Below are 16261 nucleotides of genomic sequence, written 5' to 3'. Positions count from 1 at the left end.
CTAAGAGACAATAAGAACAAGAAGGACTCAACGCCACAGAGACAAGGTTTATAGCAGAAACGACAAACAAACAAAAATGGTACAATTCTTTTTTACAAAACTCAGTGACAACAGAGTCTCCACGCATATTTACAGATAAAACCAATGAAGGCTGACAAAATGATACATTTCACAGTTCATACTTTAAATATTTACATAAAAAAGGCAAAAAAGTGAATCTATTCACCAGGGGAGGGAAATATCTTATTTTTCTTATAAGGAATAAAATAATCCCCACGTCCAGCAGAATACTCATTATTGTAGCATTATGTACACACGACGCTTGGCAAATAAAAACATTTCATTAAGGTACTTCGGGTCGAATACCGAGTACTTTTTGGCTGCTCAAGATACATTTTCAGAGTAACTTGCCCTCGGGATCATACACACACAGTCACACACGTACACACACACATGCACGCACACACACAAACACACCTGAATAGCGTCTGAAATGTCACGCGGGGGGAGGGAAGACGTCCCGTCCGATTTTCACTTGAGAGATTGGAAATGTCTGGAGATTCTCTTCATCTTTTGCATTTTCGATTTCGAGTGGAGTGTGTGAAATCCGTGGACCGGGGGCCGTTTTGATTTCTCGAAATGTACATCAGCGAATCGAACGATAGAATGCTTCTCTGGATGGAGAGTGAGTGAGAGAGAGAGAGATAGAGGGAATGTTCATCAAGTCTTGAAAAAGTTGCAGTATCATCGGCGTGAACTAGAGGGAGACAGAAAGAAAGCGAGGGGAGCTCACTAAATACTACTAAAATACTGTGTACTTGTAATACTACTGATAAGTCAGTACTTGTAGTACTACTAAAAACACTTGTGTACTCGTGCACACTGGCAATACTGTTGGGAGTACTACAAAGTACTTCTCACGACGGAAACGGTAAATCGGAAGTGTATTCGTGAGTGACGCAGTAGTACTAGTAGAAGTACTAGTAGAGATACTAGAACTAGATAGGGGGGGGGGGGACATAACACCTGTCTCCCCCTCCTAGAGGCATGCCGTGGGTGAACAAGTGCGTTGGACAAAGCCCCCCTTGACAAAGCCCCCCTTTGTCCATCTCTCCGTCTCTCTGTCTCTCTCAGACGTCCAGGATCTCCTCAGCGGTGCCGCCGCAGCGGAGCCGGTAGCGACCCGTCCTCCAGCTGATGGTGGGGTCCCAGAGGGCCGACAGGAAGATCTGCACGGCGAGCGACTCGCGGATGAACCACGCCACGGCATAGTCCAGCTTGGAGAAGGACACCCCGCCTCCCTGAACACAGGGGAGAGAGAGTATTTATATTTATTACTGGGTATATTGTGTATTACTGTGTAATACCAGTCTATTACCATGTATACCAAATGAACCCCTAAGGATCCATTTGGTTCCTGTAAATTAACTTAAGTAATGCAGATGTTTCAACTCTTGAGGGTGTAAAATGGAACCATTTTATGGTTTTAATGGTTTCATTTACACTCCATCATTTAGCTGGGGACCACCTGGAACCTCCTCAAGGACCACTGGTGGCCCCCGGACCACTGGTTGAGAACCACTGTTGTATATTAACTTATTATGTAATTAACTATTGCAGGAAGCTGGTGACGTTATTATGTTACATGACTGACCATTTTCACGATTGTTTACTTAATTTAATGTACAAAATGAATGAAAGTGCAAAGTGAGTAAATTGAACAGAAATGACAGCCCTACTGTGTAGTAATATGTAGTTATTAGAACTGTACCTGTATTCCAGTGAGTTGTATATAGTCTGCTATGAACCAGGCCAAACAGTGGCACATGAAGAAGACCATTATATCCCACCTAAAAAAACAAAATTTAAGATTAGTTTATTACAGTATTTTTTTTTCCTTTTGGGAAGAGGGCACTTTGCTGTACAGAGGGCAAAAGGGCAGGTGCTCTAGCACCACCAAGTTGTGTGCACGTGACGTATATCAGTGGTGCTTATATCATGTTCATGCCCCCCAGAATTATATGTATTTGGCCACCGACCCCACATCTCACGCTGTCTGGCTATAATGGAGTCTAGGTGCCCGGAACGCTAGGCCAGCAGTCCGGGTCTTCTTAGCTCATATCGAAAATGGCACAGATGCTTTCCCGGGTTTTAATTGGTTAATGCTTCTTTGAGTGGCTTAATTGCACAACACGGTTCATCATAGCACTTCGGCATGTGCTCGTGGCCAAAGTATTTGGCCCTACTACTAAGGGATCGTGTTTGGGACATCTTACCTGAAGATGTGATGCGCTGCCCAGCCAATAATCAAACTGGCCACAAAACACTCCGATATGGGCTCCACCACAGTGGCAGGAAGCATGTTAATACGTAATTTTGCCCACCTAGCAATAGCATAAAGAACACAATAAATACATGGATTATTCATTTTAGATCAGGGATTGAGACAAAAGCAGGGAGGAAAAACATAATTGATCTCAAATCAGGGATTATGAATAAAGGATTACTACAAACAGGGATTATGACAAAATAATTATTTTGTAACAAATTGAATATTTATCTGGGATCAGTGATTATGAAATAAAGGATTATCAGGGATTATGTCAATTGATCTGGGATCCGAGGTTATTAGTACCTGATCATGCGGGATTGGAACTGGGCGATGGAGTAAGAGCCAGAGTTTTGCATTGCCACCTGCGTTGCCATGGCAAACTTCCAGCCCCTGTTTGGATGAGAGAAAAACAAATAGCTAATTAAGACATTAGGACAGAACATATTAGAACAGAGTAGATCAAATTAGAGCAGTCGTTTCTGAAGGAATCTTCAGGGAAAAGCAAGTGCCGTTTTTTTAGACCTCCTGTGGTCAGAGAGAGTGCTTTTGGAAGCCACTACAAGACCAAGACTTTTGACTCCGAACCAACCTGCCATGCTGGCAACAGTCAGAAACAGCTACTTTATTGAAATGTCACATTTTGCAATACACAATTACATTTATATGAAATAAACCATAAATTAGGGCCGGGACTAATTGTAATTAATTGCGATTAATTAACTACAGAAAAATTAATGCATTAAAAAAAATTACGCACTATTTTTTTCACCGCGGAACGTTGTCACTGGACAGTTTTCAGATGGACCTGCGCACCAAGTGTCCGTGTCCTCTTCAGACAATAACACCACCAGACAGACACCGCAGACAGTTCACCAGACTGGGGGAAGCCGCTGAGATCACTTTGCTAGTTTGCTTGTCCCCGTGGATTGGAAATAGGATTTAAAAGGCTATCCGATGGTAGCGTGGATTACAGCACAGTTGTGTGCAATTATTCAATAAATAATTATTACCCCTATTACTACAAAAACAATGTTTTATTGCTTAAACCTATGTATTCACTATTCATTGATTCACTGACAAGTATACCAAAATCCATTTGAAAAAATGGCTCTCACAGTTCTTGGGTGAAATAATGATATGCGATTAATCTAGATTAATTAACTACAAAGCCTCTGATTAATTAGATTAAATTTTTTAATCGAGTCCCAGCTCTACCATAAATATATTGCGTTATTCCAATGTGAACACACAATTCCATTGCAAAACATTGTATCTCCACCTGGGATTTGAACCCAGTATTAGACATACTGTAATAAACCTTTAAATGTTCACCAATTCCTCTTTTCCCTCGGTACTTGGTGATAAAAGTGTTAGGATTAATGGTTTTACAGAAAAGAAGATCAGAAGGAGTCATGGTTCTCAAGCACAACTAAGTGGTTTGTGCAGAGTCATGGTACTGACTCAAGTCAAGTGGAGACTACAAGTGCCCTATGCGTTTGTAGATGTAGTAAAATAATTGTGGGAATTCTGAAGAAATTACAGCAACATCTTTTGAACTTAGCATGGACATTCAATGTCCTCATTCATGAAGGCTAAAGGGGATGTGACAAAGTGAACATGCGACAGAAAACTGGGCGTTTTATTTACTGATCAATTTGTCATCAATGTCACATGAGCATATGATCAAATCTCACTTCAACTCTCTTCAACTGTCTTGTGTACGCAAATGTTTGAGTTTGTGTGGTAGTTGAGATTCTGACAGGCATCTAAACAAAATGCAGCTGCATTTTCACTTAAAAACCATTACGATGTTACTTTTGTGTAACTGCCAGGTGTGGCAGCAGGTACAGCCAGTTCACCAGCCATGGCACATCATCAGATCAGATGGCAGATCACATTGTGATCTCACCTCCACTGTGTTCCTGTTGGTAACAGGCCGTTTGTTGGCCGTCACAACAGGACGTGACAGGACATTTTCTTTCTGTGCTTGCCTGTGGTTTTGTATATGTGTGCGCAGCAGTACTCAAAGCGGCACTATTTAAGTGGAACTATGTAACGTATTGTTTATTTTAGATCCCCATTAGTGACTGCCTCAGCTGTTACCAGTCTTCTATATTCGTTCAGTCTTGGCTCTAAACCCAGACTGAAGGGTAAACAGAACGCGAAAGCTTGGGAACAATGATCATTGCTTCTGTTTTATCACCCCAAAACAAGTTTTAATATATATATATTTAGAAGAGTCATGGGTTGACAGTACTTTTGAAGGAGTCTTTATTAACCAAACAAAAAGAAAAAGATTTGAGAGTGAAAAAATATAAAGTAAAAAAGTAAAGTAAAAGAGCAAAAAAAAAAGATAAGATTTGAATGTTTTCTCCATGGTTTGCAAAAGAAAGTTATTTTGCCTTCTCTCTCTCAAAACGGAGTGACTTTCACTCAGACTTTCTTAATACATCCCCCCTTCATCCAACCATTGATCCACTGCTTACATTTGTTATAGCCGTAGGTCTACTCCTTATAAGAGTCCAAATGAGAAGGAAATCCTCATCACCACGCACACACACAAACTAAATCAATAGCCAAAAACAATGCACATCCAAATATATTTTCCTGGAACTTTGATCAATTCCAGGACCCTTGTAAATTCCAAACCTTTTCCGGGACTGGAAAATATTTTTTCTATGTTCAAAATATTTCATGACCGTGGGTGTTGTAGGTCTCATCTCAACATATAATACTGTGCGTCTGTGCTGTAAAAATAATATACCTGTCTGCAATGGCTTTGGCCATGAAGTAGTCCTCTGCAATGTACTGGGCGAAGGCCACCAGTCCACCTGCCTGATCCAAGATCTCCTTCCTCATCAGACATGACATGCCTGTTACACATTTGATGCCCGTTACATTGGCCGAGATGTACGAACGTGGGTGAGATGTCCCAAAGTATACCTGTGAAAAAAGAACCAGAAATAAAGAAAAACAAATTAGACCTGTGAAAAATCACACCCGTGTGAAGTGAGGGGCGCCCTTATCATTGTACATCATCATTTGCTCACACAAATTCTCCATTCATTGTCAATGGGAATGTAATCTTTGTGTAGGACAAAAATAGCCAATTTGCTCAACTGACATGAACTCTCCATTCATTGTCAATGGGAATGTAATGTTTGTGTAAGACGAAAATCTACACTACACTAGACACAATTTGTGTCTCAAATAGAATCTTGAGGTTCTCAAAATAGAACCGTGAGGTTCTTCACATGGAATAAGTCACGATAATATACCTTTGATGTATTCCACATGTGGTCGCTGCCTAAAATAGTACTTTGAGCTTCATCACATTTGATAGGTGCCTAACATAGAGCCTTGAGGTTCTCAACAGGTAGATAAGTAAGTAGCCTTGCCGAGCCACGAGGCCCATAGGGCAGGAGCCTATCTCCTGTTTCTGTAGCGTGAGGCAGCTTGATGTACAAGTACACCCCCTGGACATGACGCTAGTATGTCGCAGGGACTTACCCCCAATCCAACCCTTGATGCTGAGTGTCAAGCAGGGAGGCATTGGGTCCCATTTTTAGAGTCTTTGGTATGACCCGGCCGGGAATTGAACCCCAACCTCCCACAAGGCCACTGTGATGGTCAACAGGTAACAGATAGGTGCCTAAAATAGAAGCTGCTCCATACCTGTTCGAGTGTGGCGGCAAATCCTGGTCGGTCAGCGACATACGGAAGCCCGTGCACCAGTCCGACCTTGTCCGTCATCTGATTGGCCATGTCTGTCAGGGTGTCGGGCTTCACTAGAGGGACAAGGTGTCAAAATGTAAATAACAAAATATACTTGGAAGGTAAGTATATTGGTTTACATATTACAGTACCTGTCAAAATGGACGTTTCAGTGCCACAAGCAGTAGTAGATCATATTAAATGTATATAAATAGCAACAGTATTATTTCTAGTAGTAATATTTTTTTTCATATTAACATACTATGTAAGTTCACATTGTCTCTTATTCAGACAGCACACAAACAATTTTAGTGTGTTACATAATACAGTATAATACATTTTCAAACATTATTCAACCAGGACTGGAAGAACTCTAAATTAAGATGAACTCTTTACACATTTACAATTGTCACACTGCTGCTTAGAATAGGTTCAAACTTCTCCTTCATAATTATTATGACGTAATGAGCTAAACCCCTTAGTTTGCATCACATAATAACCACATTATTGGTGGTAATGCCATTATTATCCCAGCCCTAACTAGTAGTTTTAGTAGTAGCAGTAGAAATAGGCGCTCACTGCCTGTTTGTGTACAGTATGTGGGCTTGTCAGACACCAAATTAGAATCAATTTAGGCATTTAGGGGCGCGTTCGGAAATGCGCCCTGAACGCACTGGTGTGCTCTCTTGTCGTTCGTTTATTCAGTGCACTCAGTGCGTTGTCGTTCGAAAATCCAGTGCGCTGCGCACCGGGTGTGCCGAGTGCACACACTGTCCTGGTTGTCCTGGTTGAACCCTCAGGGTAGGGTTGCTCAGTGTGAATGGTGTGATGTAACTGGTCGTTCGTAAATAAGGCACACTGAACGCACTCTGTGACGTCACCGCCCACCACACTCAACAAACTGACCACAATCCCGGTGCGCATTTCCGAACGCGCCCTAGGAGACACCCTTATCCAGGTCTGAGATCGAAGTACGCAAAGCATTAACTCTCAACAAATAGGGTATTTACCCTAGTCACACAAGCAAAGTGCAGAGAGAACAATGTAGTGCCTCAAATAAACAAGGATACCATGAAAACAATGAACATACCATCTCCAACAACATGATATCTAAAATGACATTTCTTAACATTGTAGCGTCTATCGAATAAAAGTGGCACAAAGGGGTACAAGGAGGGGTGAGGTGGAGTCTGAAGAGGTGAGTCTTCAGACTACAGCAAAATGGCCATAGCCGTCATGACAAATGTGATGAGGTCAGCACATTTGGGCAAGTGGCTATGGTTGTTAGCCCAAGGAGTGTTTTTTGTGCAAAACTAATGCTTGGAATGGATTCAGAATCATGAAAACCCCGAGTTTGACATGTCACATGCTACTTAAAGCATAAGGAAAGTTTGAAATTTTTGCCTTACATAGGATGTGAATGGTAGGGTCACGAGAAACCCCTATACAAACAATTGCTCAATACAGACAGCCGGTCAGCAAGTGGATTCATGAATGTAAGTATATAGACAATATTTTAGGCCAATAAAATAAATGACTATATAGTATACCAAATCTCCCACTTTAAACAAAAGAAGCCTGTCGGCTGCCGGACTATTATTATGTCATGCCTTTGGTTACCTTGTAGATAAACACCATTGTTTATCTACATGGTAACCGTAGATAAACCGTAGATTGGCAGCAAACAGAAGCCAATGAAGGGAACAGTAAAGGGGGAGACTTAAACTTTGGGAGGTTGAGGACCCGGCTTCAGTGAACATGCCTGGAGGCCAGTGGAGACCGTTCCTCACTTGGGAGTCTTCCCAGCAACCTATCCAGGCCTGGATAGGTTGCTGGGAAGACTCCCGAGTGAGGAACGGTCTGATCTTTTGAAAAGTGTAAACATACAAGATCGAGTGATTGCGGAAATGTGTACCTTGAAGTACAGCTGACCAGGACAACGTCTAGGCTCTTGGCAGTTGGAATAGTTGCCAAGTGAAATGTTATGCATTGTTCAAGACATTGTGGAAGATATGGTTCAAATAAAATAAATACCGGTACTAACAAAAAACTATCTTTATCTGTCAGATGGAAATGTACAATCGGACATACTTGACCACAGTAGTTGAAATTTGACACGCTCAATTGTTTTGTACGCATTACTATATTTATCTAGAGCAGGTTCGCTGAGCACGAATGCTCTTATTCAGCAATGCTCACACAATCACACACACATTCACACCTGGGAGCTGCCCAGTACAACCACAGTCTGTTGACGCCCAACTGCAGCAGTTGGGGGTCTCAACAGGTCTGGTCATTGTGTTGGTCATTCACTTCCGCAATCGGCACCAGTCCTGGGATCAAACCAGGAACCTTTCGCTTTCGGCAACAAGCACGCTCCTGAAATCTGTAGGCCACGGCTGCCCCCTTGTATGCTATATGCCTATAGCAATAATAGGAAGACCCCTGGTCCATCTATGCACCATTCATACCACTCCCACGCCCTCCATGCAGCAGGACTATACACTTGTCAGTAGTAAACAGTGTAGTAGTGGTAGTATTGAAGTAGTATAAACAGTAGTAACCATAGTACCTCTAATCCCACTATCACAGATCCAGATGAGGTTATATTTTGCAGCTTCATAACCCGGCATCAGGTTGTTGATCTTGGGGTTGATCCCCACCTTCTTGCCTCCTGGAGAAGAAAGCAAAGTTTCAGATGGAACATACTGTATCTCTGCTGTCGGGAAGAACCCCTAAAGAAGAAACTGGGGAAGAAACTCTAAAATGTTCATTTTTCAGGAAATGAAAAATCACACTCGTGTGAAGTGATGGGCGCTCTTATCATCATACTTATTCTGGCGAATCACATTTTGCATCCTCACTTTTGTCATCAATGTTTACTCAAAACTAGTCATAGGAAACGGTAGCAAAACAATGTTTGTGTTTACACAAACCCTCAAAGCTGGACGTAGGAAGGGCTACGGCCCCTCAACAATAAACCTTTTTCAGGAAATGAAGAAAATTTAACATTTTGAGTTGGTGCTGTGACTTTATATAGTCAATTACGTCCATGAGAGTGGTGGAGCTGGCTGTTTTAGCAGACAGTTTGTCCGAAGCACTTTTTAATACTTTTCATTTGGTTCAATCTTTTCGAAACAACACACAGTCGTAAAGGGTGTTCAATAGCACTGATTTATAAAACTAAAAAAAAAAAAATTGAGTTAGGTGGTTTCCTCCCAACAGCAACGATTATAAGAGAGAGAGAGAGAGAGAGAGAGAGATAGAGAGAGAGATAGAGATAGAGATAGAGAGAGAGAGAGAGAGAGAGAGAGAGAGAGAAAGAGAGAGAGACAGAGACAGAGACAGAGACAGAGACAGAGACAGAGACAGAGACAGAGACAGAGACAGAGACAGAGACAGAGACAGAGACAGAGACAGAGACAGAGACAGAGACAGAGACAGAGACAGACAGTACCTATGAAGAGTTTTGCGTCAACGTTGGGGTACTTCCCCAGGAGCTTCTTGCACACTTCGATTGCCGGGTCGTCTGAGTCCTGAACGCACAGTAGGACTTCATACTGCACACAAACAATATACAGCGAAAAGTATACATTATACAAGCAGATATACATACACACATAGAGAAACAAACATACCTACCATTTCTACTGTGTGTGCGACATGCATAGGTGCCGGAGGGGGGGGGGGGGGGGTAATTTGGCTGGTCTACTGGTCAAGATGACTGGTCTATTTATTTATTTACGCAGCACTTGCCTCTCACTGCAACGACTTGCAGTTGCTCTCTCAAGGTGCCTGACAAGCCAATACACAACAATCATCGTTCTTTGTTTGTATGCTGGCTGTAGGCTAGTAGGTGTGAAAACAGCAGGGGCTCAGGCTGATAGAAATGATGTGCTGTGCCTGTGAGTCTGCTAGTGATGGGCAGTGAGTGAACGATTCGATTCACGCTCACGACAATGATCCGATTCAATGATTCGATCACGTTCACGGTTCAGTACAGGAAATCATCATCTTAAAGGAGGTAAAAAGGGAAAAGCAAGTAGTGTAGTGTACACTTCCATTTGTATAAAAATATGTGGTTTTATTAGTACTGTTGTGTGGTAAATGTTGGATGACTGTTTTGGACAAAATACACACTTAGTAGCCACTCGACTCCAATACAATACCAAATTACCAATTGCATTCGAGGCTACACCCCAGAACTAGTCTAATGTTGCATATTTGCATCTCGCTAGTCATAGCCTATTCATACTGTTGTAGTGTTGTGTGGTATGTTGGATGACAAAAGACACACTTAGTAGCCACTCGACTCCTATACAACCAAATTACCAATTGCATTCGAGGCTATACACGGCCAGAACTAGTCTGTCTACTGTTGCATATTTGCATCTCGAGTCGTTAGTAGTAGGCTATTCATTCAGATTCTGTACCCAGTTCAGAGCAGACCAGTTCTGCTCATCCAAATGATAGACTCCAAACCTTTTGTGTGTGAATGTGAAGCCGATTGGTTTGACGGTTCTCGAGATATGAGAAAGAAGATAATGTCCTTTGCATATCTCCAGAACCGGTGCCCATGTGTTCTCCTGGACAGGAGGGGAGTATCCTCACCTGATCGTAATCGAGGGTGAAAAACGTCTCCAGGTTGCTCGTGAGGTTGGGGTCGATTCCTTTCAAAGGCTTCAGCAGCGAAACCCCAGAGTACTTCAATGCCGGCTTCTCCGTGGCTCTCCTGTGCATGTGCAGGCGACTGAGCAAGAGACAGAGTCAGGTTTCTTTATTATTGCAGCCACGTTTTGTCTCTGTATACAGAATACACCAATATGAAAGGTGCATACACAAAGCTGCCCCATCTATGATACTGAGTACATCGCTGTGCAGTTTAACCCAGTTTACCAGCCATTGCTTAAAATGAAGAAAATAGAGACTAGGAACTAGGGATAACAATGGCTGGTTGACCAGTTAGCCGCTTATTTAAACAATGATCTGAGAGATCTTGAATTAGCCTCAGAGTTAAAAGGACTAAAACTTCCTATTCTCCAGATATACAAGAAAACTTTCAGTATGAGGATGCTCGGTGCATTCAAACTATCACCAACAACTACAAGAGGAACAGTCCTAATGTACAAACGAATGACAAACCCCTGCCAGACACACAGGGGTCGGCAAGTTATCCCTCTGGCTCTGGCCAGATATTATTATATGATATGATTATATACACAATCAATGGCTAATTAGAACTGGAACATGCAATATATTTGTACAGTGTACATACATACAATAATAACTGCTATTGCTATAAACGTTAATAAATAGATGTGGTATAATTACTGAAAGTCACGTTATTTGCCTGCACCCTGTAAATACAAAAAGTCAGAGTTTGCTCCAGTGCCTTCCTTGTTCTAGGCCTTGTTTAGTTCATCAGAAAGTTAAAAAAAGAAAATGTTATCCGGAGACAGACAGCCATGCTCATTTTCGAACAAGAGCTCTTTCATGGTCTCTACTTAGAACGGAGAGAAACCGTGTAGTTGAAGGCACGTGAAACATACACATGTTATGCTTTTTAAGTTTATTCCTCCAAAAGTCTAAAGAGTAAAGTTGACAGTGACGACAGAACATTCAAAGAAGAATGGGAAGAAAACTATAAGTTCATGATCCTACTCAGTTTCATCAATTCAAAGCCATTGCTTGTCCATCCATATCCAGTGGGACTGACATTTGCAACATAAATGTTGTGTTAACATTGGCCATACTTGGCCAAAATAGAGTTGAAAGATATATTCATCCAATATGACAGGTCCAATTGTTTTGTGCAATGTGCGTATTAATATATTTATCCAGGGCAGCTTCACTGAGCAATGCACTGATAATGCGTACATTATTTACAATGTATTCGCCATGCCAGATATAGTATAGGGTATGCGCATGACATCATCATTATACCCGGAAGATATGCGGGAAGCCGGGAATGCCTACTGAGTGGCAAAAAACTGCTTTCTGTCCATGAAAGCCCATACATCTAAACAGAAACGTCCTATTTGATTGCATTAAATGACATTAAACTCACTTATTGCCACTCACTTTATGCATGTGCACTGCATACCCTCTATACCTCTGACGAAATGGGCCAGTTCTGCCTACCTATCCTTGCTCTGCGGCGTATGGTGAATTTATTGGACGATTATTATAATGATAATTTCTTTCAATATATTTTTTGACAGACAGCAGCTGAATTCCTTGTCATGTTTGTCTATCTATCAGTCCCTCCTAGTACACACAACATCACTGACCACTTTCTTCATGCTGAGAAAGGCTTTGACACTGAAATGCTATTAAATTCAAGTACCAGAAGGGTTTTTTTCTCACTCGCTCATGCCCTTTCTGTCTCCACTCCCATGAGTTGGTGCTGCTATCTATCCATCCATCATGGATTGGCAATCCATGACATGCATGCCTTGCATGGATGTATTGTGCACTGTGCATAAACACACCACTTCACACCTACAAAGCTTTACAAAGCTGCAGTGTCAATAGCATATAAATGGTCCGTTGTTGTGTGACCTGCTAAGTAAAAGCCAATGGCCATGCTACTTTAACTTCAGCGGGTGGGCTATCAAATTAATGTAATGTAAAATTGCCCCGCGCAGCGGACACATGTCCTGGGTGCTTGTAATTTCTCAAGGGTGCGCCAGCGAGAAGGCACTCGCATGAACGCCGCCTATGAAAATGGTACCATCTTAAAATGAGCATTAATAGTGAGTACCGATTACATGAAGATATGGGCGAAGTGGTCCTTTAAAGGGATAGTTGACCCCCAAAACCTTTTTCAATTTTGATGACGAGCAGTGGTCCCCTATGGAGACACAAGGAGACTCTGTTGTGTCTCCATAGGGAACATTGCTGGTCATCAAATTATTGTCTTGGGAATTAGGAACTAATTTTAATAAAAACTAAACTAAATACAAAAACTAAACTGAGACTAGCAACCCCCACACTGGAAACTATAACTGAAACGAAAATGAATTAAACAAAAATGACAGAAAGTAAATAAAAATGTAAACAAATGCAAAAAGACAATAATAACACTGTAATGAACTAGACTAGAGAGTAGAGACTAGAATACGGTAGATACTTCCCTGTGATTTTCAGAAAGCAGGCTTCACACACACACACACACACACACACACACACACACACACACACACACACACACACACTTGTCAATGAGGAACAACAAACACACAGGCTACACAGTTTAGATTTCACACACACACGACACGATAGCTAATTGCACAAGCACAAATGCACAAGACAGCATCACACACACAAGATAGCTAATTGCACAAGCACAAATGCACCAGACAGCATCTCTCACACACACACACACACACACACACACACACACACAGTCACACACACACACACACACACACACACACACACACACACACACACACACACACACACACTCACACTCACACTATACTCATAATAATAATAATAATAATAATAAGTAGCCCACTGTAACTACCGGTACACACGCCCCTAGGGCTAGGTGTTTAACGGTTAGCGGCTATAGCTCTTCCTTCACTGACAGGTGAAATCAAAGTCCAGTCAGAAAACAACATAAGTAGAAAACAAAATATCACGTAATTCTAAGCAATTCTCGCTAATTCCTTTAACAACCTTAAACGAACATTCATAATTTTAAAAATGATCACCCGGCAGTTTAAATAGCCTGCTTCCCGTTAGCATAGCCTGATAGCCTATCCCGGATATTCTACTTCTCATCCTAATTTACACCAACAACAATAATAATAGTACAGATTTGTTTTAATACAAAACAAAAAATATATAATAATACACAGCAACTAAATCGGACGCTTGGATTTAAAAACACGTCTCTGGAACGTCAAGAAATAAGAAAAAGATAAAATAAATATATCGACATGGGCTGTTTATTTTATTATTTCCCCAATTTTTATAGGTTGAATGACGGGACGATGCGATATATACTTACACGTAGATGATTGACATGAGGTGCATCATCCAGAGGACGCAGAATAACACGACTCCGACGACGGACAGTCCCTGCATAGCGAGCTCCAGGAGAGCCATGGTTCCAGAGGATCGGCCGGGGTGCTGCGGGGCTGAGGGCTCAGCTCTCTGGGCTTGGCAGCCGTCAGCAGACCGGCGGTCATATGGTTTGCTTATGGTCGGGGGGTGGACGGACGGTGTTGCTGTTTCACCGACATCGGTGTCCACAGCGTCTGTCCTCTCGAAGAATCAGGTTACCGCATGGGCGGGTTAGTGGCAAGCGATTCAGTGTTGCCAGATTCTGCCAGAAGAAGCCACATCGTGAGCGCTTTAATTTGAAAATAGCTTGTGTAGATGCTATTTTCAGAAGATCTTGTCATAATATTTTGAAGATTTTGTCATAATATTTTGAAGATTTTTGTTTTAGAAACAAATAAGCCCCCCCAAAAACGCAAGCAATAACAAGCAACATGTAGAAAAATACACTAATCCCTTATAATAAGTGGACATGGCAACGCTGGCACAGAATATGATGGGTCACCGATTTCGGCGAAACACCGAGTCCGTCACTGGGTAGAAGCACACCTATGATTCCATACGCGGCCAAAAGCCGCGGTCTGCCGGCGTCTTTTCCGGGTTTTTAGACAGCTGGTGGATGGAAATGAAGCTCCACCCACGTGGCAGATTGCCGCGTCGGCCAGATTCCCGGAATAGCTTGCCCCAGCGGTATTCTGCCGCGTGGGTGGAGCTTCATTTCCATCCACCAGCTGTCTAAAAACCAATAAGAGACGCCGGCAGACAGCGGCTTTTGGCCGCGCGTGGAATCTCAGGTGTGCCTGCGCTGAATGTGAGCCGCACGGGGAGTCTTTCCAAAATAAGAAAATCTCTATGGTCAGAACACGTTGTGTTTTTTTCTGTTTATAGAGACCGAGTTGCATTAAGTACCTAATAAACAGTTACTATACAAAGTAAATAATGACATTTGGGTGAAAGTGAATGAATATATCCATTTGAACAGATTACTTCATGAATTAATGATATATTTATTCTAATTTTAAAGCATCATGGTCACTTTCTACCCCTTTATTTTGAAAGAAAGGCCCATGAAACGGAAGCTTGAATGCAGGGTGGGTGAGGCTGCTTCCACGACGTCACATGATGAGGGTTGTGTCAGAAATCATTCATTCACCCATCCCATTCTCATTCTCTCCTCGTTACTCATCTAGAGCAGCCAGGTTTCACTGATTGTGAAATTGATCTCAACCGTCAACGCTGACTAATCGACACTGGGCCCACTTGTAATCTGTTCCCATAATGTTATTTATAACACATGGACCATGGTTTCTCAACCAATGGTCCACAGACCACAAGTGGTCCATCACCATCATATAGCCTATTTATTTGTATTAAAATATGATTAAGCGACATTTCATAAGTCAAAATGTAAGAAAATAGTTGAATAAATGATGTGTGTGTGGGTAGCTTGAAATTAATAAATAATGACTTGAGGGCTTGATATTATAATAATTTGATGTGCGATAAACGCACAGCAAATTATGGGTCACCATATAATGACCTTAATCATTATTTAACTGAAATATTCCTATCCCATATGGTCACCCTTATTCCGTTCTATTACTGTATCCATATGTCTAGGCCTATATTAAACTCATGGTAACTGCATGATACTGATTCGTAACTTATATGAGCACAGACACACACCTAATAATGATGACTCAACAAGGCAATCCAGTCTTTCTTGAGATTTTTTCAGTAGAGTTTCCTGTTAATATTGTGAAACGAAAGTTTCACAATATCCACACTTTTCCTGGGCTGTGTGTGCTCCAGTTCCTGTTGATTTCATTGGATATCATTGGTCATCTGACCAGTTTCATTGGCTTTCATTGGATCAACTCGACAGGAACTGGAGCACACACAGCCCAGGAAAAGTGTGGATAAAACAACCCTGAATCGTCATCTTATGGCACCAGCACCACTCACCAGGAGGTCATTTAGTAGGCTACACTTTGGTCCATGTCTGTCTCTTCTTGTCTATAGTGATGGACAACTGGACACTCATGCAGAGGCAGTTGTAATGGAAGTTTTCAATGTTACAGTATAGGTAGGTTTCAAAGACATATCTTGAAGAAACGCAGCATACAGGAATCAATTTCTTCT

General features: G+C 41.8%; 1 protein-coding gene across 1 annotated transcript; it reads right to left on the bottom strand.

Moving 5' to 3' along the window:
* Positions 1 to 33: 33 nt before the first annotated feature.
* ugcg (UDP-glucose ceramide glucosyltransferase) lies at positions 34 to 14296 on the bottom strand. Its single transcript, XM_083793795.1, has 10 exons — positions 14067 to 14296; positions 10658 to 10796; positions 9504 to 9606; positions 8619 to 8720; positions 6008 to 6120; positions 5097 to 5275; positions 2636 to 2722; positions 2277 to 2384; positions 1772 to 1850; positions 34 to 1301 (listed from the first exon to the last, which is right to left on the bottom strand). Exons 1-10 carry the CDS (start codon positions 14162 to 14164, stop codon positions 1131 to 1133), a joined length of 1179 nt encoding a protein of 392 aa, XP_083649921.1. The 5' UTR covers positions 14165 to 14296; the 3' UTR covers positions 34 to 1130.
* Positions 14297 to 16261: the final 1965 nt, after the last annotated feature.

The sequence above is a fragment of the Protomyctophum parallelum genome (assembly GCF_964188405.1).
Source record: "Protomyctophum parallelum genome assembly, chromosome: 21".
NCBI lineage: Eukaryota > Metazoa > Chordata > Actinopteri > Myctophiformes > Myctophidae > Protomyctophum > Protomyctophum parallelum.
The sequence above is the reverse complement of the archived record's forward strand: the minus strand, read 5'-3'. Positions and strand labels throughout refer to the sequence as shown.

Excerpts from the sequence above, each read along its gene's own strand:
- ugcg (XM_083793795.1), bottom strand. The coding sequence starts at position 14,164 with ATGGCTCTCCTGGAGCTCGCTATGCAGGGACTGTCCGTCGTCGGAGTC. Across the intron at positions 5,276-6,007 it reads TTGCCGCCACACTCGAACAG|GTATACTTTGGGACATCTCA; the intron begins GTATGGAGCAGC and ends CTTTTTTCACAG. Across the intron at positions 1,851-2,276 it reads GCAGCGCATCACATCTTCAG|GTGGGATATAATGGTCTTCT; the intron begins GTAAGATGTCCC and ends TTGTTTTTTTAG.